At 32.4% G+C, this 25,126-nt stretch overlaps 1 protein-coding gene across 2 annotated transcripts in view; it reads right to left on the bottom strand.

Annotated features, from left to right (window-relative positions):
* The window catches only part of MPPED2_1 (Metallophosphoesterase mpped2), a gene marked incomplete at its 5' end in the record, with an annotated part of 30,642 nt that extends 5,760 nt beyond the window's left edge, over positions 1-24,882 (bottom strand). The window contains 2 exons of one of the 2 annotated variants that reach the window (XM_012937282.3): positions 15,195-15,965; positions 24,794-24,882. In XM_012937282.3, coding sequence (XP_012792736.2) covers positions 15,195-15,965; positions 24,794-24,882 — 860 coding nt within the window. Of the gene's footprint in view, positions 1-15,194; positions 16,030-21,368; positions 21,518-24,793 lie in introns of those variants that run through there. The other variant, XM_051213261.1, reaches the window with a different exon arrangement.
* Positions 24,883-25,126: the final 244 nt, after the last annotated feature.

Below are 25,126 nucleotides of genomic sequence, written 5' to 3'. Positions count from 1 at the left end.
TTGACTGGTAACAGTATGAGCACGCATTGCCTATAAATAACACATCTTCGACTATATAAAATCAGAAGTAACTCCACAGAATAAGTAATCATGTGACTGAAATGGCATTGTGGCCCCTATCTCTGACTCCAGTTTGATAGTTTCTGATTGCTATTGAGATATACATGTTGAAATGTATATATCGTCAATCCTCGCATATAATTATCGACTTAAATCGCGTTAGTGAATAGCAGAATTAAACAAGTCAAACACGAGAATGGATTTTTGAATACATATATTTATACACACTGATCTGGGCAGGAAATGAGAAGGATGAAGCGAATAGCGCGAGGCAAAGTGGCGTGCGGTGGAGGCGTGTGAGCCAACTCCATTTAATCAAGCGTTAGTCAATATTTATAGCCAGATAAAAATAAGTTACAGCCATGTGATGAGTAGAATAAGAAATGTACACACACAAACGCTCATGTAAAAACAGTCAAGGTTGATTAGTGAATAATTAACAAGGTCAAAATGTGACTCAAGAAGAATGGATAAAGTGACCTGTCCAGAAGCTAGAATAAGGTCTATGGGCTTAACATAGCAACCGACACTACAATGGTGAGATATTTTGATAACATAAGACCTTAATGCATATTTATTAAGTAGGATTAAAGTGGAAACTCTATGGTGCTAGTGAACAACAAGATTGAAATTAAAAGTCGGTAACATTTGACGATATGGCTCAGTGATAAGATTATGGCATAACTAACAGTCAAAACAGGATTCAAACAGTAAATAGCTGCTTCTTTTCATACAGAACAACAATACAAATCGATTGAACACTGAATAAATAATTGTCAAAAAATACATGTAATGACAAATATGCACAATGACAACCTAGTATCAAACAATATATGGAGCAGCAGTTCAACGGATAAGGCGTTCGACTTTCAAACACTAGGTTACCGGTTAGAGTTCCGCTCCAACTACTTTGATTTGGGCAGTCAAGTAGTATCACTAGCCCTCAGACATAACATGTGGCTTGAACCCAAGTACACGAACCAAAAGAGCATGAACTTGTACTTGACGAGTTGAATTATCATAACCCACTTATAAGATTACTACTATTTGAATCTGTATTTTGCGCCTCAAGTTATTCTAAGGAAATTTTGTCTGTACAAGAATTCCCGCCAACATCTACCAAAATAACCACTGTCGCGTTGACCACAACATTCGAAATATCCTGTTATCTTAGTCCTTCAGTGAAGATCCTTGGCAAACTACCTGACAATAAGTAGAAATTTTTAAGTTTACCATTGAAATGTAATAAAACCGAATAAGTCAGTTCTACACAGTCTTTTAAGCGACGGTGGAATGGTTATTAAAGTGACCATTAATCAATCAAATATCCTTTAAACAAAAGATTCCACAACACTTATTGCTTTAGAATCTACCCCAAACTAAAGAGGAAAACATTCATCATAAAGGCTATCATTGTTTAAGCACAAATAATAAATTGTTTTCATATTATTACAACATATCTTGTTACATCATTGATGAGTAGTTTTTGAAATAAAGTCCTCACTATACATGGAGATTCGCAAAATATCACTATTTATATTCATTTTGGTTTGATTCTTGAACATTTCAAATGTGAGAATGCACTTACAAAATACAAATCAGATGATTTTGAAATTTCGTGAATGTACTAAGCAGCAATTTATTCGAATTAACAAATAACTAATAATAACAAATACCAACAAACCCTAAATAATTTACAAATCTTCCAACCATCAAAATCACATGATATCGGATTGACTAGTAGTCTGTATAAACCCACATGATATATATATCGAAATATCACTATGATTCGACGGAAAGTTTGTTTTTTGTCATTAATTGGAATACTAATGAAAACTGGGGAATATTAAATAGTTATTTTTTCATAAATATATGATCATCCAGTAATACACAACGAGTAGTTAACCTATGGACTTATGGGTCGAAATTTTGTCAGTCCACAATTAGACAATAATCATCAAAAATTTCAAAGATTAATAAAGAGAGAAAAATCTGAGCCGAAAGAAGACCTTAGATATCAGTGACTTTAACAAGACAGGTGTAGATTCTTAAAATATTATCGACTTTACGGTACTATCACGCCATACACAGATAATACATATATGAAACCTGTCATAATTACTGAATCACAGTTGGTGGAATAAAAACATATGGAAAATAAACAACTTTCGATAAAAATAAATAATTTCCATAGTAGGAATATTTACATCAGATTAATGTCAATGAAATAAAATAATAGTAACTTTTAAAAAAAGTGAAAATATTCATGTTTTAATTCGTATAGCACACAGTATTGAAGAGCTTTTATTGTAAACACGCACTGGTGGTTCAATGAATAGGTGAATATTGAATAAAAACAGAGAATTCCAATTGTTTATCAACGTGCTTGTAATCACTATTGCTTGTATTTCGTTTATGTTATTCATTTTGTTTTATTGGACATAGGAAGATGTTTTTCTTTTTAAATGACTCGGCATTCATCTTAATTTAAAGAGAAAAGAAACATTTGTTTGACAGCACAATGTTATTTGTTTTGACAGTAAGTATTTTCACCGTAGAATAAACATACTAGTCGGGTGATTATCTCCTATTGTGTCAGAAACATTAATGTTTGTCAGCATTTTAATAAGTGGTCCTGACAATACAGTAGATGTCCAAATATTGCAAAAAGGAGTAAAATTCAATAACTTTCCCACTATGAGATGATGGGATGCCACAATCAGTTTTCTCTCTGTAAGAGGTCAGTTGCATACATCAACCAAATGGTTGAAATTAGAGAGAAATAGCTTCATGATGTTAAACTGATTTTCACTGAGTTTTTTACCATAAGATACAGCTTTATAATGAGAATGGTCTTTGAACAATTTGCTTGGTAATTTCAATTAGATGCCTATTCACCAATCAAATTTACATTTAGGATATATGTTGAGTGATATATTCCAATTTTTGTATATGCCATTTTTGAATATGCTTTAATTAGTGTGCAGAAAACAAAATGCTTTTTATATAACGCTAAGTAGTTTATTAACAGGTAGGATATTACATTTATACGTCAGACAAACGAAGTTGTAATGAAGCGATTCTTACAGAATAAGGTCGAGTGTCGGTAATCTTAAAGTCATTTCTAATAAACTCTTCTGTTAGCTATATTTTATATAGATTCGAACAATAACAAAGGAAATTAACAATAGATAAAAGGAAACTAGTACGAGATGTAGAGTTCAGAAGTAGATGAGAGATATAGCTGCTTCGAGTCCCTGAACCACATAATACTAAAGCGCAGATTTAATCATTCGGAAAGCATCCGCTTAGAGAACTACAGCTCAATAGATAATCTAGAACGATAATTCAAAAACTTAAATGGCTGATGGTACAATATCTTAATTTTGCCATTGTAAAACACTCCTGTCCTACATATTGCATTTATAATTACAGATCTAGATTGATAAAGCCTGAATCTTTAGGTTAGTTACATAAAGTTATGAATAAAACCTAACTGACTGTGCTGAAGTTATTCTTAGGTAATCATGACTGTAGATGGTCTTTATTGAATGGAATAGAGGTAAAGAATCCATTCATTTTGTTGGCGGACAGAACAGGTTAATTTTTAATCAGTAGTAGACTGTCAAGTTTAACTTAAAAAGCTAGATCCTTCAAAACAACTGCATCAAGGTTATGAATTTATGAATCTAAATTGGCACATGGTTTAGTGAATAATTACTTCATCCATTTGTATATTTATTTATAATCCACTCAAAATAAACGAACATATAATTCTATCAGAGATAAGAATATAGTAAAAATAATAATACTTGTTCTTAAATAGGTCAGTAATTTAGACCGTCGTCGAAAAAGTTTTCGACTAACCAGGTTAATTACTAAAATTTTGAGATCATGAACCGATCAGTGTTAAACCATCATTGAAGATCTGGAAGCACTGAACGGCCGTTTCGTCTTGGTATGGAACTCCTGTCTCGTATGCGGACGCTTAAGCTCTAGAGAACTGAGCCGGCATCCGACGGTGTTAATATCTCACTTCAACCAATCCACGATATTGCGAGAGTCCCGCGCGCGGGACCGTGGATGAGCACTGCTGAGGAGTCTTGCATTAAGACGAAACGGCCATCCAGTGCCTGCGGGTTTTCAATGTTGGTTTAACATTGATCGGTTCATGATCTCAATTAAAACTTAACAATCTCCACAATCCTATACTGATAATTACTAGACCATTTATTCAGTGAATATATATATATATATATATATATATATATATATATATTTACTCACTATGTCAAGTTACTATCAATTAAGACGACTACTGATTACTCATTGTTTCTAAAAATACATAAAATCGATCACTTGAACAATAACAGTTTTTATAATTAATTCTTTTAATGTCTGTTTTTCTACCTTACTCAACAGCATCTATTATTTATTTCCTTATTAACTCTTTTATATTGAACAGAATGAACGAATGTATTTATATGTAACACTGTTTATGCACACCGAAGTATGAAAAAGTTTGAAAAAATAACCATAAGGTTTTACTGAGATTTATTTTTAAAAATCAGTGTCTATTTCCTTATTTACGTCGACGTAAAATTGACCAGATTTTCATAATAGTTAGTTGGGGACGCAAACAAACACTAATTTGCACGTGATTTTAACATTATTATGACTATTTCTATAATTATTTTGTTGGAGTGATAATTATAGCAACTATAATGACAATAAGGGCGACAAAAACAACAATAACAGATTAGTGGATGATACAAGAGTATATATATATATATATATATATATATATATATATATCCTACGCAAGTATGCATCGACACTAGAGACAGAAAACTTATGAAGCTCTTGGTGGATGGTAAGAACGATCATGATAACAATAGTAGTCGTAACAAAATCACTTTATGGATTAATCAGAGAAAAAATTTTTAGTTGACTAGATGACATAGAATAGTAACGAGAAAATGTTCATAATAGATATTATTCTATTGAACCTTAACTAAATGAATACCAATTCATGCATATGTGATTTATGAGTTTTTTTTTCAGTTAGCTAAACTGAATAGATATGTGATAGAAATGTTGGTGAGACTACAATAACATGAATTTTTTCATTAAATAGTGGGTGTTTGAGAGGAGGAACAAGCCAAAGAACTAGTGTATGTTAGTATTTATAGAAAACTTATTTGAACCAAAACCAAGTCAGTCAATATTTTATACCATATAGGAATAGTCACGAGTTAAAATTTAAAGTGGTTTATAACACTAAATACATACATATTATTATGGATGAATTGCATTTATGAGATTCTAGTTGATTTATACTACTTATATCTGACAAATTTAATAGCATATTTTTGTCAGATTGAAATTATTGTTCTAGTTACTGGATATAATCTATAACAGATATTTATCTGATGAACTCATTAAATGTGCTCATTAATTAAGAAATATAAATGAAATGTAACAAATTATATGTAGTAAAAAATGAATAACAATAATAATGAATCATATTTCTAAGATGAAATATTTTTATTACTTGTCTTTTATGAATGCCGTATCAATAAGAGAATAAATCCATAATACTTTCAGAGTAGAGATATCCTTTGCAATGCATTTATTGGATGTTTTATAATCAATAACTTTTGAAATGAACACAAAATAACATCGGTAAACCACGCTGTTGATTGTGGAAATCATGTATAATTCTGAGTAGATATTTCTGTAAGTAAAGTCGTATATCTCCGTTCCTCTTACTTATACTAGGCATCTAGATAACACTGACTTTTAGGTATCATATAGTATAAACCCAAGGGGCAGGCACATAATTGAATATTTAAGATATTGGAAGAAGGGAGAAGGAAAAAATGAGGTACACCGTAGCGGCGCAAAATAAAATAAAATTGCCACAAGAAAATTGGGGAGAACACTTGGAGATTGTAGGAGCTAATCTAGATATACCAAGAAAGTTTACCAGGTCATTGTTCGTCGGGTGATCACAAGGAAATAAGAGAACCACATAGACAACAGGAATATTATGCAGATCTCACAACTCGATGAAGACCAACTCAGAGGGATAGAGACTGATCGCCATTAGAACCAATAAGCAAACCATAAGATCAATGTGACCTGCTTACAATAGAAGGGGAAAAAACAGGACTCCGGCAACTAGGGTCAGCTTCACCACAGTAGGTCAACTACAGAAAACATCAAGAAACAAGGGAAGAAATATAGATAACTAAAATAACATGTGGGGATGATAAACAGAGGTACAGGGCTGAGAAGTCTGGTAGCTTCGTGCCTCACATATGCGTGTTGTAGATTCTCATAGACGCCTGAATTGTATTTAAACATAAATCCTAAAGATAACGAGACAAAAAGAATAATCGACGTATGGACTGACCACTCGTTTCCTCCAAAATCCTCCGAAAAGATAAGAAAATTGGGAGTTTGTCCGACGATGGAGGAAATATTGTATCAACAAGTTTGTCTAAGGGTTGCTGTATTTAGAGATTTTTAACAAGCTGCTTGCCTGAGTATTTCCGTCATCAGAGATAGTAATGTCCAGGACAAAAGCAATAGAATCTTTAATCATAATAAAATCAGGTTAACAGAATGTGAGTTGTAGTGGAATGCATGGTTCTTGAAGAAAGGATATTTTTAGGTGACAGAGTTTCATTGCAATCAAACTGCAGAGCTCATTGTGCCGTTTACAGCGGACATCATCAGCGATAAAACGGTGTTGCATTATGTGCCGTATGCTCTCCCGGTGAGCACAGCTACCTCTGCATTTTAAGTCGTCCGACTGCCTCCCACCTCTAGATCTCCTCACTTTTGTGGGTAGAAGGCCTCTGAGTTTCACTGAATTAATATCTAGTTTCGGAAGTATATTTCCGACTGTTTTATTGGTCTACCTTTAGAGACATTGTAAATGTCTTTTTACACTAATGCCCTTTAACTAAATCAAGTTGATTGGATAACCCAGGGAGAGGAAGTAGAAAAATGAATTCTGGTATCCAGTGTATCCAAATAGAAGTTAGGAATTTCTCATCACAATGACAAGCCATATTACTCGATTAGTGATTTTTCAAACGCCAGTCCTTTGTGTTAGTTGTTAAAAAATTCATGCTACCAATCAGTATACAGTAAAACGTTGGACTTAGTAAGATTGGTACTTAGGTTTATGCCGTTATACTACACTAATAGGATTCTCAATTTGTAGAATGAGTCGGAATGTTTCAATCAGCTAGTCATAATCAACCTGACTTGAAACAAATGTGTATCAGTCCGAGTTCCTGCACATTGGGATGAAATTGCCGAGACGAAAGGCGATGAGATTAGGATATCTGCATGATTGGTGCAGATTTCGAACCATAGCAAGTAGTTTACCTGCAAGTTAGTGTGGGTTTATGTACTACATTTTTGTATAAAAACTAAACACTATTTTCAGCTGAACTTAGTGTTGAACTGGAATCTGAGACAAAATGATTTTTTGCTTCAATTAATTATTTACTAGCCAATAATTAATTAATTGTTTGTTTTTGACTATGGATATTAAAAACCATATAAGCTGTTCTGCAACATAGTTTGAAACTGAACGGCACAGTCATTAATTTATGATGTACCCAAAACTAAACTAACTTTGAAGAATATCCTATTGAAAGTGAGTTAACAGCCCGGTAAATCAGGGTTCCAACCAGTGATTTGCTGACTGAAGCTTAACTTTACCTGTTTTTTAGTATCACTAGTGTACGTCAAAAATATGGTTGAAAAGATAGTAAGCACGTGAACCTAAGACAAGTGTTACGTATTCCCAACCACCATCTAACTCGACAGATGTTGTGTCTAATGTAGGAGTTGGTTGGGAGAAAGCTAAAGGGAGCTCAAACCAAGACGCAGCATAAGTCTATGCAGTCAATGAAAATTGAACTGAGTCATGTTTATAGGTGTAGACTATCTGATTGAAGTTCGTGTGATTATCGTAACCAATGGTTAGAGACCTTGGGTGATATCGTAATGGAGTAAATACATTTACTTTTTGTCTTCATCTAGAACCTGAGTTCTGAAATCTTCATATACCTTTTCTCCTCTTTTTCTACCCTTCCTATCATTTTTTACTACTACTGATACTGCTATTAGTTCTACTACTTTAGGCTTTTTCTTGTAATAATTTTATCTCGTCGTAATAATGTGGAATGACAACTTGAACCGATGCATAATATGAGTTAGGCTTTACTTTGCGTTTGATCATAATGTACTTGGTTAAAAAATTCGATTGAATAAAACTGATCAATTTCTGTTAAGAGAACAGTATATTAATTCATCAAAGTCGATAATTAGTGACTGGAAATTTTCATCGAGAGTATACAAATGTACAGTTTAGGTACGTAAAAGCACCGTGTTTACGTTGGCCGAAACAAACGTTTAAGTAAAACAATACAGTTCTTCAGTTAGTACTGAAAAACAAAATGTTCTTAAACGTATATTTCTAATTCCTTTAAAAATCCATCATGATTTCTAATAAACGTAATAAAATTTATCTGTACAGATCATCGGAAGTCTTGATTTGTTTACATTTTGATGCTGTAAATTCCTTTCTTACCATATAAATACCATATATTTCCGTAAAAGTAATACGATTTTGAAATTAATATTCCTTATAGCTGCAATATTAAGGTTATTCATTTAAGCAGTGAAAATTACAAAATAATTCCACGAAGGAGATGTTGTTATCAAAATTACCACATAAATAACTCCTATTTACCGGTGATTCAAAGTAATGAAATAGCATTCACTCTTCTCAACACCACAGATAGTTTGTTACACAAATAAGTTTACTAATTTAAACAAAACAGTTGATATAGAATGTCAATGAAGAAACGTAGCAAGAAAAATACCATTGATTTTTTTAACGCTCAAGTATATAATGTATATAAAGTGTCTTTTATCCAGGTCGAATAAAACGCATCCAAATTCGCTTCTAACTAATCTCATTTGCATCATACTAGTTGCGATTAACAAAAACGCGTATTTACACTTTATCATTCATAATAAGGTAAACTAAATTGTAACGTATAAAATAGTAGTTTATGATATCATTCAGGACTGTTGCTATCTGAATGTTTATTCACATCGATTTAACCCTATTTCATTGAGAACAATAATAAGAAACTATATTGAATATTAACAGTCAGCTGTCCAGTGTTCTCTAGTTTTCAGTAGCGCCCTTAGTTGGTATCAGTCCACATGATAAAAATCACCTGTAAAAATAAGTAGAATCTTCATGTCTATTGTACAAGTGCCTTGACAAGAGTGGTATCATAACTTGATTCAAAAAAATATATCATAACACTTGTTAACATAGTAGTTTGTAATCGTCTGTAATTAGAACTCTATAATCTCTTAATATAACTTTAAAATAATCGAAAAGTAAACGTAAATTATCTGAATTACTACTGTTTAGATAATGAATACTGTATATGAACATTGAGCTGTGGTCAAACAGCTTTTTATTCAATTTACCAAAATACAAAGCACCATCATATACTATACTTTAGACCTTATTTAAGGACAACATAACACATGACCAATTTAATAAATATATAGTCACTAATTTATACCAATTCTAAGCTTATTGTCACAATTTTTATTTCAATGAAAATCATCAGTCGCAAACAACGTCAGAGAAAAAAGTATGATCTCATAATCAATAATATTCGAATCGACTAACTTTTAGTTTTTCAATGAACTAGTTGTTATAGCATGCCACATGATTTAGCTTGGAAGATCCACACAAACTTAGAACAGAATTTCTAAAAATTTCGAAGAAAGAAATTACTCAAACCAGATAGGTTGACATAAATATAAACAGAACTAATAATTTTAGCTTTGTATAATTCCAAAATATGTTTGTATGATAACAAAAATTTTTGTCTTAAAGAGATGAATGTAAAGGAATATATATATATATATATATATATATATAGACCGAAAGGTCTAGTACACGAGGAATTCAAGTAATGTGGGAGGATGCCATCCTAAGTTGATGACCAGAAACAGGTTAATATCGAATTCGTTCCTTTAGGATTCACAATGAGTAGTAAAAGTCAGAATAATAATAATACCAATGATAGTAAAAATAAATATAGAGAATATGGTTGGAGAATTAATGTAATAAAAGAATAGAAAGTATGACATGATGTAGGAACTCGAGACTTAAGATAAGGGATGAATTTATTTGTGCTACAGTGATAGATTTTGAGCCATGTCACCCAATGTCTCCAACCATTTATTGGAATTTATGTAAGGACCCCAATCAAGTAGTCTACTCTTATCAACACAGCTCAAACTAACATTTAATGATTTCATGAACCGATGCTAAATCTGTGACAAAACCGCCTATATGGATTAGTGAAATACAGAATTACTAAGCGTTTAGCTACACAATACAGACTTAGTTATCTTCTCTTAAACTGAAATTTTTAACTATAATATCATAAATATATGGTAAATTAGATACCGAATAAAGAGTCAACACAACTGGACTCTCCACCTTCACATTAAACCAAACAATCAAATTGGAGTTTCATGGGAAGGATTTTCGAACTTTTATGAAAAATAATGTAAAAGAGATAGAAGTTGACCATTAGAAATCCACATGATAAATCTCGTAAATACTTTTAAGAAAGGTAACTTGTGAATGTACTCGTACATTGAAATCAGATATACTAAACAAAATAAGTTTACTTTTGAAAAGAACTCAGATGAAGGTGAAATGTCGACAAAAGCCATTTTCATATTTTTTAAATAATCTAACAAATAAACCGGTCTCAGTCATACTCAAAGTGTGTTTTCAAAAAACCTTAAACTCATCAGACAGTGAGAATTTTCCATTCCGTTGTTTTTGATTTTGCTTTTCTAACTTGCTAATATCTGATCAATAAATTAGCGAGTAATAAACCGAATCTTTATCAATTAAGATTTGAAATGTCACGTCCCAATTACACGTATATAAGAGTACGGTGCAGTTTCTTTTATTACATACAACTGAGTACGCTGTTATTGATTATCAGATAAAAATTATACGACCCCATTTTAATATGAACTAGACGCCTTGTGATAATTACCGTCAGTATTAATGGAATTCAGTCATTCAATTGGAAAAAATAAGATTACCAGACCACTATAATGGGGCATCGGAGTACTCCACGGTTAATTCCAAATTTAAGAGTATAAAATTGGAAGTCATAATTTTACTTAGTTCTTTTCAAGTAATCATTAAATGGCGAAACAACAAGGGACATTAAATTGTACAGAAAACCAAAAAACAACCACTTTTAAATGGAATTACAAATTATTGGGATTTAAACTATCATTTATTAGTTCATGGCACGTAATCACCCGAGTTGCACATACTTACCATATAATCGCTTTAACATTACCTTTGATTGTGATTTAGGCGTATTTAGTAATGGCTGACAGTAGAACGAAATCGTAGTTAACAGGAATATTAAAATAAGCATACAAGTATTTATTCTCTCAACACTAAGTGGAGGATTCTGTCCTGTTATCAAGGAAGAAGAAATTTTACATACCTAAAACATCTTGTACACATTGAACAAAATATAATTGTTTTGACCAAGCTTCAGGAGGAATAAGACACCAATAGATTGAATTTTTAGTCGATCTAACAATACTCATTCCGATGCAAGTTCACACGACCAGTCTTCAACAAACCAGAACACGGGTTTTGCTATCATCAAACAAACTAATACAATAGTTTGCCAGATGATTGACAGATATTATTTTTCACGGCCTGTATTTCGAAATCATTTTATTTATCTTTCCAATATATAACCAAACTAATAGATCACTAATCTATCATCCTAATTTAAAAAACATCAAGTTTGTGTTCATTTCTTGAAGTACGTAAATTGGAAGTAAATGCAAATAATAAAATGAGTTTGATGGATGCATTGCGAATGGAAAGCCTAAGCTTATTCAATCAGTAGATATGTTTTTATGACGGATTGTTATTATCTTAATTAATTTTGAATACATAACATTAAATAGGAAAATTCATTATGGTAAACTGACTATTCAGTTTATCATTCCATATAATAGTTTCTAAAAAAACATACATTTTAGTCTACAATTTAATGAGAGTATGAAAATAATAGATAATGAAGAAATAATATACAAAGTTTCTACTTTTTCGATGATGCTTATTACTGTTAAATACAGCAAACAGTTGAAATCGAACTAGAAAAGTTCATCATATTAACATGCAGTGGTCTTAGAACATAACTTAGATTATAAAATTACCAAGTTTGAGTTTGGAAGCTTATTATGGACTGTGATTTGATGAATAATACTTAGTTTGAATATATTTTTTCAAAAAAATTGGATAGAATCTTAATCGATAGACGAACTCAACAATATTGGAAGTTAGTTAGAACATAAACGATTGGAAGGTATAAATTTTGTGTTTCAAGTGCCATTTGGGATGAAAATCTGACTATCTGGCTTAATTCTTATCCGGTATACCAAAGATAACGGTGTGCAGCGTAAAATTTTAGAAACGTGAATAAATTAGAACGGGTTTGTGGAGATCAGTTAATTTTTTGTAAGTAGTATTCGTCATAGACTGATGTTAATGAAAGTCAAGAGGGAGTGGACAGCAGTTTCATCTGAGTATGGGATTGTTTAACAGTGAAAACCCACGACTCCGTCCCACTGATTCTAATGGTTGACATGGTCTTAGGTTCAACCTCTGGTGAGGTCATGGATAAGCACTTCCAAGGAGCTCCATACTAAGACAAAACAACTGTCCAGTGTCTTTTCATTTAAACCCAAGATGATGTCAATCTGTAACAAATATTAATATATTTGAATATTATGAACATTCAGTCAAAAGGCTTCACATAAACGCTGCACATATTATTGGTTCGATCTAGATTTCTTTTTCAATTTAAACTCAATAAAATATTCTCCCAATTAATGACTAGCTATAACCATAATCTAACTTATAATAGTGACCATCGTAAATAACTTGGTTATCGTTAAATTTCCCAAATGATTTTTATTTCTTGTAATAGACCATTAGGTATATAATAATGTTTTTCATTCTGGTTTTGCTGCCACTAGTCCATTTTGTTTTTACTGCTTAATAGAAACATTTTGATGAAATTTGGTTTCCTCTTATTTCCTTATACGTGTTGAGTGACGATAATTAAGACTGTATATCCATCGAAAATCATAATCGGTAAAACTTCAATATATCCAGTGACAGTTTTCTACTGTCAGGTATAACTATTACCCATCATGTTATCATTTCTCATTTCTGGAACTATATATATATACCCTTCTAAAAGGGTACCAGTTTTCAACATGAAAATCGAAGCATTTAATTTAGTCGAGGATCTACTGATAACTTCTCAGTCAGCACCACCTAGTTGAAATAAAAAGGACCAGACGCTTCAGTCAACCATATATTCAAAATTTATCAAATGTTCCATCTAGAGTGCAATATATATACTGAAGAGGAATTTCAGCACAACACCAAAATATCTATAGTGATAAAAAATTAAGCACTACACTGGATTAATCGTAAAAATAAAGCCTTTAATATTCCAAATTAGCATTGTATTGTATTCAAGAAAATAATATTGACCATTTTGAGGTCATCGCTTATAAAAAATACTTAGAATTGACAAATAGTCACCTGTCATATATACATTGTAGAAGTCAAGAAAATGAATTTTGAACCAGAACGAACCAATTTATTTGAAGGAAGTAGTTTACAGGTGAAACTAGGAAAGTATTCCAGACATGTTATTTGATTTTGGCTACCGTATCTTTTAATATATCTACATGTAGTGACTAATCGATACAACACTTGTGTCTAATTCAGCAAAATACATCAATATATTTGACCCGATCCTCAAACAAGATTCATGCAAGCAAAAGCAGTAATAATCAGTTACTTCAATACGTCGTTTTATTGTCTTTTCACAGAAGACAGATACGATTTATCGCGACAGTTTAAATGCTCCAATGGAGGTTATGGTTCAAACGTTATAGTTAACACCTTTAAGTTTCCTCGTCATCTATCCTGTTTTTAAATAATGCATTTGTTAACTTCCCTCTTTATGAGTAAACGGTAGAATATCTTGCTATCTATTCTATCCTAAATTGGTAAATGAATATCATAAATGAAAATAGGTCAACTCAGTTATTTAGACAGACAAAAACAAAATAAAACCTGGCATTTATTTATATCGGTTAAAATTACAACACTTCGTATGAACAGTGTGACAGCGAATAAACAAGAGGTAAGAAAATGTATGAAAACAACCATAATCCTAATAGTAATTGAAAACTAAAAATAAGGTTGGAAGGGACGAGGGAAATCGGGTAAGTAAAATTATGAAATGATACCATACACAATAAAAATAACAAAATGAACACAAATACTCAGCCTCATAGTGATTTTGAAACATGACCCAGTCTCCAATCCCTCCTACAGTTGTCTAGGTTACTCCAATCGTGAAGACTCAACTTCCCTGAACAAATTAAATACATAAGTACCAATACCATGAATTGGCTTAATGTCTACGTTTGGTTACTTTGATCTATCAGCTTGGTGGTTAAAGGATTCAGTCTACCAGAATCGTACTAAAGGTTTGAAGTCTACTCCACGTTTGTTTTGGAAGTCAGGTAATATCAGCATTCCCCATAAAAAAGTGATCGAAAGTCCAACCAATATTTAATTACTGAGCATCGAAACCAGTTATTTTAACTACTGACTTCATTCTTAAATGTAAGTTTAAAAAATGTTTACAGGACAGAAATATCTGGTCTATAGTAGTGTGTAACTTATGTTTTTCTAATATACATGAATTACTGGACATTTCAGTGAGCCGTCAATAAATTAATACACTTCTATAGTAGTTATACAATATAAATACGATCTGTTATGTTAGTTTTGCCCATGCGGATATTTAAAATTAATTTTAAGGAACCATATATTGTACAAACGCAACTGAAATGATAAAAGAATAGAAATATCATTAGCTTTATCTTTGAATAAAAAATCAACTTGAAGCGATCTAACTCACTTAACACGATCGGCTATATGGGCGTAAAGTTCAGGACGCCATGCAGGCATGTGAGTTACAACGACATCAGTATTATCTGGAATATGCATCCATTGTTTAGAAACATCGTCAATATTAGGCAGCACAAAACCTTTAGACTGACATGGGCTAGAGACGGTAGTGGTGGGTTTGGATGATGTTTGACCATTAACTTTTTCAGTTAATCGCAGACAGCTAATTGAAGTTTTAAGTTTAAAATTTGTATAATGACTTAAATGCTTCTGTACAAATGCTCCGTCTTCTGGCCTTAAGTCGTCAGCTGAAGTCCAAGGAATACCGTAAATCGTCAACCCAAAAACCTGACACCAGGAGTCTTCAAGATAAATGGCTGATGTCAGCTGAGACTGAATTTTTTCAGGCGTAGGACAGTCACCAGATGAATCCGAATACCATGTTTCCCAGCAACCCGGAACAAAGATTTTAAAATCATGTGGCTGTTGAGCAAAAAAATTATCAATCTCTTTGATTTGTTGTTTCCAGTTCTTAATGGGTGATGAATGGCGCTTTTTAAATCGAGGAAGTTTACCAGTTATACTCTTACACCATGTTGAAAAGCGGAGGCTGAGCGAAGGTGGGTGAGATGTAAAATCGCCAGAATGAATCAGAATGTGTCCTCGTGGAATATTTTCTGTGAAGGCATCATGTGCCCCCCTTGTATCTGAGATATGCACAATACGAATAACTTTCGCCTTGGGGTGTCCAACTTCACCAACTACATATACATTCAAATTCCTAAAATTGAGTAGTGAGGTGGTTTGGAGAGGATTGGTACAATAAAACGGCTCGATTTTTGATGCTGAAAATATGATGAGAGGTTAAAATAATCTCGATTGTGTCAGGTACACAGGATTTTTGGAGAAAAAAGTAGTTTGTGATTAACCATCTATCATTGAGTGAAAAAATTAAGGAAATGGTGGAAAATGATTGCTTATGGACACTGTATTAGTCACGTGAGTCCTTACTGATACTTGATTGGTTAAGATAATATCGATAAGCCAATCAACGTGTTATTTCAATGTCCAATGTCTATCTAGTTAACATGACAATGGTCAGAAGACCAATAACCCAATCAAATTTTAAATTAGAATACTAAGCCATGTTCTGTCACGCATTATAACAGGTCAATAGGCTATAAGGTCAACAAAACTCTAGGCGAAATGGAGTATCAATTGATTAGGATTCCACTTTTTGTTGATATTGTATTCCATTAAACCACTTGCCTCTCTTCGGCCATTAATTGTAACAAATACAAACGAATGGGAAATTATATCAGTTTACTATATAATTTTAGAATAGGTATGATTGTATAACATAAAATCCCTTCATTCTTTTAGTAAGTTCTCTTGATTTCGTACGCAATTATTAAATTATTCGTAAACTTAGCACTGTTTTGAGAACAGTAGTCATCAATAAAGGTTACAGGGAGTTTGTTTTTCTCATTTAGAACCACACTTCAGTAGTATAAATGAAATGAAAGGATTATAGAAATAACATATTAGGAACAACCCATTGACAATATTATTGGTAATTTGTAATATCCAGTGAATAAAAACAACTTTGTTTTTCTTAATAATTAAAAAACTGAAAATTTCTTATTGAGTATCATTCGTCCACATATGAAATTAGTTCAGACATCTATAAAAAGCGTTTCAATACCTAGACTGACTGATTGGTGGAAGACAGCTTTGAGTCACAGTATAGATACTAGCTTGAAAACTCTTGCGAACGATTTATTAACTATGATCAAAAATGTCACGAAAGCTAGAGTCAAGAAATCTAGGGTAGTCGATACAAGTCCATGATTTTTAAATTTATTTAATGTTAGTTAATACGGATTCAGAAATAATGTCTCTAAACTTCTTGAGGTTATTTTTTACCATATACACTGAATTCAATCGTTGAATCATTCAAAATCAGGAAATATGGAAGAGCTATAGTGAGGATCCACAAACCCATATAGGGCATATCCAAAGACATTCATTTCTTGTGTGGAGCATATTAGATTCAGACCATTGAGCAGGAATCCATTGGTAAACATTTATAACTCCAGTCATTTCGCGATATGGTTCGGATCAAACCAATATCATTTAAGATAGCTGCTTGACAAGTGACATAGTTGAGCTCCATCCATCAACACGTTTCAGTGGAACCTATGAAATTCACTGTTATGGGCTGTTGAAAATAAGTCTCTCTTGATTGCATTCTAGTCAGCATAATATTTAGTCAATTATAAGAAAATGTATTATTTTCCTGAGATTCACCATAAAATATTGTGTTCATTCTAAGCTCAGTTAAGGAAACTGAATAAATACAACATAGATTTCTCTTTCGTTAAATAGGATTGTGAGATTAATGATTAAAATAGATATGTCTGTGGGCGACTTAGAGAACAAGAAATAGGGACTATAATCTTTATGGACATCATCAAGTAACTATTACTAAAATGTACTATGAACAAAAACTTTAAATTCAATGACGAACTATGCAGACAAATAGATGGTGTCACAATGAATTCACCACTAGGTACCGTATTAACTGAAATCTTTTCGCTAAACTGGAAAACGGTCCACCGATACAGTGAATTGACAAGTTTTCATTTTACTGTCGACTTGTGGATGGTACGTTCATCCTTTGTAGAGACCATACTGACTGGGTAAAGACACACAAGAGATTCAACGGAGTTCATCCGTCTACTATATTCACATGTGAGGAAGAAAATAGAGTTGGAATAGCCTTTCTAGATGGTCTACTTACAAGGAGAGTATATGTGCTACTAAAAAAGAAACTTAAACAATAAAACTACTTGGACTGGCTAATATGCAAATTTTACTAGTTTTATTCCTTTACAATGTAAAAGAAACGTGATTAAGACATTTCAGTATAGAATCAAGAGTATATGCTCCCAAGATGCTGTTGAGGAAGAAACAAAGGCATTGGGTATAACTCCGAAAGAAAGTGGGTATCTGAAGAAATTTATGAACAAACATTTAGCCATGAAAAGAGAGAGAAGTCCTAACTGTGAGCAAAATGTCTCTGTATATACTTCTTTAGTTTATAGGTGATGCAGGAAGCTAAATACAAATATTAAAGTTGCATAGACCAATCTGTCTATTAATTCTTTGAATTGGCCGTCTTTTATTTGAGTAAAATGTTTCTAAATAAAAACTTGACGTAATGCAAAGTTTCTGTTAGAACTTCAGCCTATTAAACTGAGATCTTCATGTTGACTGAATTAGGTTCGGTTTTCCAAATAAATATATCTTGTTAAGGTAATATTGTGCTTAACACTTTATAATAAATTCTAGTTTTCCCTAAGTATTTACATTACAAAGAGACATTGTCATCAGTGATAGTTTAAGTTACAAACACATTCATTCATATTAAGTCTTTCTACGTTCTTCTTGACTTATAGATAAAATATGTTAGGTGGTGGGAACTAGTCGATAGGATACCCTAGACCTCGGTTTTATGCTATTTGCTACTCGTTATCAATGCACACCTGGAATCTTGAGCAAACTAATGATCCTTGGTGGATTTGAACCCTGATCAGCTTGTCTTACAGAAACTCGATCATCACTCGAACATCTGAGTGATCCCCTCTTAGATCTACTAGCTAGCAGCAGTTTCCTCAAGCCTGAGAGTACTTTTTACTGACGAGTCTCACATAACAAGAAATTAAGGTCCTGTCGACAGCCTCCAACTATCTGACACATAAACATAATTCACATGATGTCGAGCCATTCAGATTAGCGGCCACGTTTCAATTTGATCGATACAGCTCGTTAAGCAATTAAAGGACTAGATAAACGTGATATTGGTCCCTATTTAGTGATCAATCGATTGTAGGTAAAATATACGGTTAATAAAAGTATTCATGAGTCAAAAACATTCATAATTCACTTTAAACTAGTAGAGATCCGTTTGATTCTCTAAATAATTTTAATTAAAGTTGAGAATGTGAAAAAGATATATTGTTTGGGTTCTTTTCTTCCAGTCACTAATTTTCTCATCCAGATTGACTGAATTGTTTCGGTATGAAAATGGTAAGATAATTAAAAAAGTGATTCATTCACCCTTTAGTTAAAAATATAACTATTAATATTATCATTATGGATGGATAAAAAGTACTTTATATATTGTTAAGGGCAATAAAACTGAATGGATTATGTTACATATTTGTAATACTTAGCTTACGATAGATTAGTTGGTTGAAGTTGTCAATACAAGGTTAACTGTATTGCCTACTTCATTTTGTTTGTCATTAACAAAGGATAAACCTTCAAGTCTAAAACATTTTACACATAGAATAATCACTTTTCGGATCAACTGATAAATTGTGAATAGATATTTTCCTTTTTCAAATTCATTACGATAGAATTCAAATTTCGAGAGTTATTATTAATTATTTACGACAAGCAAAATGATTTCACTTATTAAAACACATTTGTGACAATGTTAACTCTGATGATTGAACAAATAAGTATTGGTTTACCTCGTAAATTATTTCTGTTGGTATCTTAATTAAAAACATTTTAATGTTATAAACAAAGATGGATAGTGGCTATCAGTGGAATCTAGGACGTGCGTTTCGTCCTATTTGGGCCTCGTCAGCTGGATGTACCTGTATCTCAGAGTTGATGTTCACTCTGGGACTCGAACCCAGTACCATTCGCTTCTAACGCCATCCCGTTATCCACTCAGCTACTGAGTCCTGATAGCCACTTGCTTGTACAATGGGGTGAATTTAAATTCACTTGGTATTGTTTTGTTTGTATCTTCCAATTGAGGTTTAAGATTGCAGGTGATCAGTCTCTTATTGGCATATGTGAATACTGTGCGCATACCTCGATATTGCCTTAATTCACAAGCTTTTGTAAACAGGTACGTCCAGCTGACGAGTCCCAAATAGGACGAAACGCGCGTCAAACTGGATTCCACTGCTAGCCACTATCCATCATTGCTTACAAAAAGCTTGTGAATTAAGGCAATATCGAGGCATACGCACAGTATGCACATATGCCAATAAAACACTGATCAATTGCAGTCTTAAACCTCAATGGGAAGATACAAGCAAAACAATACCAAGTGGATTTTAATGTTATGAATATCAGGATGCATTTTTTCTGGCCTTTTAATAAAAATATTCATTCACATTAGAAGTATAAATAGATTATTTTTTACAGTACAATTAAGTCTGACTTTAAAATTGTCAAATTCAAGTTGTTACTGGTTACTTGAAATTTTCCAGTGACAATTACAAGGGTTCTTTATTTGAATGTTTAAGAAATGAGAGACTCTTTGACAATATCCAACATTAAAAATCATCATTTAACCTGATTATCTGATGTTTAATGAAAACTTGGGAAAAAAAAATGAAAAAAATAATTCTAATGATGTGTCGGTGAAAACAAAGATTTTCTTTTTTAGTCTTTTAGGGCCCGTGAGATTAAGCCGTAAGACAACAGAGCAGTTGTATTGATCTATTCCGAGTATTGATTACATTACCCGGACTGTCTATCTAGTACCAATGAACTTTTGCTGGCCAATGACACAATAAACTTAAGATACTTGTGAGTAATACTAAGTGACTATTAGTCCAGAATTCAGTTTTCCACGCTTGTTCGCTCTCTCGATAACCAAAATAGAAAACAATTTAACAAGCAGATCACATCTAATTATACATACAGAATTCGCAATTTATTCAAGCAGTAATACAGGGCAAAATCTTTACCACACATCGCCAGAATTAATAAATTCGAATATGAGCATAACCACGTCACAAGTGGAGGAAGACTGAGCGATTGCTTCATTATAGATTAACAATTTAGAAAAGATAAAACAAACAACAGTGATTTTTATGTCCAACAAAAGCTTACAAGAATATAGTAGTTTAAGTATCTGATAAGTTTATAACAAAAATATAAAGAATAACTTCAGATTAAATCATTCCGAAAGTTTACTTTTGTTTGATATTTATCCCAACATAGCAACTAATTAGACTATTTCATAAAAGATGGTTTATCACTAGTATTTATACTTCAGGTACATGTTATTTAAAACGAACTAAATGAAACTTTATATTTTTAGTTTAGTAACTAATTACCAGTTAAATCTTTTTGATGCGCACACACTTACCCACACACATAATTAACTATTTCATCAGTAATTAATTCATCTACATTTTATTGACTTGTTTCATATGATCACTTTCCTATTAATAATGAGTATAATTATTTTCAGAAATAAATTCTTATCAGCTTTAAATCATCATTGTCATCATCCTCAACATCCTTTTTTGAAAAATAAATGTAATTCGCTGTATGTACACGCAATGAAATCTTCATAAATGAAATAATACATGAGAATGCAATTTTTGTATATTAAGGTATTCAAATTATTGTTATGGTATATATATATATATATATATATATATATATATATATATATATATATATATATATTGCTGATTCCATGATGAGATTCATTTACAGAATTAGGAACTTGTTTATCTTAATTTTAGTTCTGCGTAGGCTGAAACAAATTGTCAAATAATGTTATAAATATAGTAATAATTGGATTCATGAATCGATCTAAGCTAGACCGCTATTAAAAAACCCTGAAGCATTGAACGACCGTTTCGGTGCGCATCCAAGATTCCACATGAAGGACTCGAGCCCGGCACCCTCTGTTTCACACGCTGATGTTTAAGCTCTAGACCACCAATCTGGCATCATACGGTGTTAGTGTCTAACTTTAATCGATCCAGGTTTTCAATGGTGGTCTAGCTTAGATCGACTCATAAATTCAGCTATTGGAGTCACTACATTCTGCACATATTCCCATTCTGACTATAAAAATATATGCCTAAGTAAGTATGGAAAGCTCTCAATTCTCATTCTCTAGTCAATTGTGATTCATAAAAATGGTCAGTGGAAAAGTAAACTAAAGAAATTTTAATTGTTTTTTTATATACATAGAAATGAGATTTTTCGAACTCATATATTTCAAACGATCAAATATTCTGCATATTTTCCATGAAATTGTTTACATTTAGGATGAGATTTTGAATACTTACACTTAAATTCATGAATGATCCTATGAGTCTGTTGATTGCATTAGTAAACATTAAAATGATAGATTAACAGTTGTTTCTTACCGATAACAGAAAGAACTGAAACTCAGTGATTATTTAAAAAAAACACTTAATTTCACTTTATATCAACGAGTGTAAGTACGAACTTTTGTAAAAGATTATTTGGTAATAGCACTTTACAGGCTGCAGTAAGATTGCTGGAAATATGTACTCAAACGAGGCAGCGAATAACAAACACAAATCTTAGGGCATCGCAAATCAGTTTGTCAAAAGAAGAAATTTCCATTAGAAAGCTCTTAATTTACTAAAGAAGCTATGAGACGTAGAATTTTAAAGAAAGAAAACGAAGTTCCCTGTAAATGGTTGCTAATGTAGTTCAGCAGAGTTGAGTGTGAGGAAAGAACTCACCGAAGGCAAAGGGAGATTGTTGTACAATGTCGCAGATTGATTGTTGAGTAGTCCCATATTAGGACGAAATGGCTCTCCAGTGTTTTTTTTGTTGGTATTTACTAGTTATTTGACTTAGATGGGTTCGCGATTTCAATAAAAACTCAGGAAAATAACATTAAATTAACCAGAATCTCTTCTTCCAAGTAAAATAAAAGGATTGAAAGATGTTTTAATCACATACTGTCAGTTATGTCCAGAACTAACCAATCAAATCGTTGTTTAAGCGCCCACCACGTTGATCTGGTCTGATGTGTCTGTAAACTCTCCCTGTTACATGTGACTTACCAATTGAAAGACATTATTATTCTATTACATTAATGTGACTCGTAATTCTATTCATCACGAGAAGACACGCAATACTGGTCGGTATGCTTGTGGTTTCACTTAATTTCTGTAATTCCTTTAATTATTGTACTAATCTAATTGTTTTTACGTTTAGAAACAGATAAAGTTTAAAGCCAAGTTGTCCTTGTTTTGATTCTGTGCTCTCCAGTATCGCGTTTACGGTTCTAGAGGTATATCTGTAGGACAAATTAAATCCTACACATACTTTCAAGACCAACCTGGTGATAACACATTACATACGGAGAATTTTAAATATAAATGGTGCTTAAAAGCAAATATTCATGGTCATTTAAATATGGACTTCTTCAGTAGCGTAGAGACCCAGTCTCTATCGGACATGACTATTAAACAGTAAATATCTGCCTCAATTACAGTTACTTACAAATATACAGAGTGATATAGATAGGTATCAATTCCAAGGTTGGACTTGATAGTTTCAAATAAATTGAGCATTGTGTAGAAAGTTATTAATGAATATATTTTTTGTTATGTCCCAATAAGTAGAAAAATTGTATTTCTAAAGTTTCGTGACTTAATGTAGGCCACTTCTTCACAGTAGATAGATAACCGAAGTAAATTAACACAAGTTTAAATAGTACAAAGGAAACAATGCACAATATTTTTAGTACTAATTATAAATAATCAAGTATAACTTCAGTAATTAAACATATTGATAAGCATATGATTATTTTAAGGGGAAATAACTTAACGTACTTTTATTTTATTATTCAACATAACTGAAACTAAAATTATAAACATCCAATTGAACGTTGGTCCTGCTATACCCAATCTAACTCTTAAACCGACGTCCAAAAGTCTACTCAATACGATAGTGATAAAACTCGTGTTAGTTTGACAACACTCGTTACCCATTGTCATTAGTCACGATTGGTCACTATTATTTATTATGCTACAAAAAGATATTTTTTGTTGAATTTGAAGAGGATTTTCATCAAAGAACAATATTGGCTGAGTTCCCACTAATGAATACTTTTCAGTGCCGTGATTTGCTTAAACTCGGAAAATATGGGTGATTGAAATTGAACGCAATAATTGGATTTATTTGCTGTTGATTGGATGCTACAGTAGAGGTAAGTGACCACTTTTTACAAGTCAAAAACTGCGATAATATATCTGTCAGTACTTTTCAAATTTATCCCAATTTGTGATGGAACTTATGCTTGAAGTAAACCGTTTCATTTGAGAAAACACTTCTTACAATAAATGGATTAATATAATGGTAGGTTTAGTATCTGCATTTCTTCCCTTATTTTATCTTGAACCTTTGATTCAAAATATTTCACATGTTCTTATGAAAAAACTTTATGTTAACTGATTATATTGTTTGAAGACAAAAAAAAGATACTCAAATGTTACATTCATGTTGAATTTCAAAACAAATTAACTTTAGTGCAATTAATTACTTACTTACGCCCGTTACTCCTCATGGAGGAGCATAGGCCGCCAACCAGCGTTCTCTATCCAACTCTGTCCTGAGCAGTCCTTTCCAGTTCTTTACACTTCCTACTGATTTTCTCGATATCTGTTTCCAATTTCCGGAACATTCTGTTCTTCGATTGTCCTCATTCCCATTTCCTTTCAGGATTCAAAGTTGAAGCTTGTCTCTTGATGCAGTTTGATGATTCCCGAAAAGTATGTCCCATCCACTTACAGCATCTTTTCCTCATTTACAATTCTGCTCCAACTTGGTTTTTCTCTACCACAGTAGGTTGTTGTTGATGGTATCAGATCAACGGACATTGAGTATCTTACGTAGACAATTGTTCATAAATACTTGTACTGTTTTGATTATAGTTGTGGTAGTCCTACAAGTTTCATCTCTGTACGTACAGTAGAACTGTCTTGACATTCTCATTGAAGATTCTCACTTTGATGTTGGTTGACGGTGGTTTTAAATTTCATATGTTTTTCAACTGTATGAGTGCTGTCCTTACCTTGCGAATCCTCACCTTTACGTCTGTGTTGGATCCTCCTTGTTCATGGA

This window comes from Schistosoma haematobium, chromosome 3 (genome assembly GCF_000699445.3).
Source record: "Schistosoma haematobium chromosome 3, whole genome shotgun sequence".
Lineage (NCBI taxonomy): Eukaryota > Metazoa > Platyhelminthes > Trematoda > Strigeidida > Schistosomatidae > Schistosoma > Schistosoma haematobium.
This window is presented reverse-complemented; position numbering and strand designations above follow the sequence as displayed.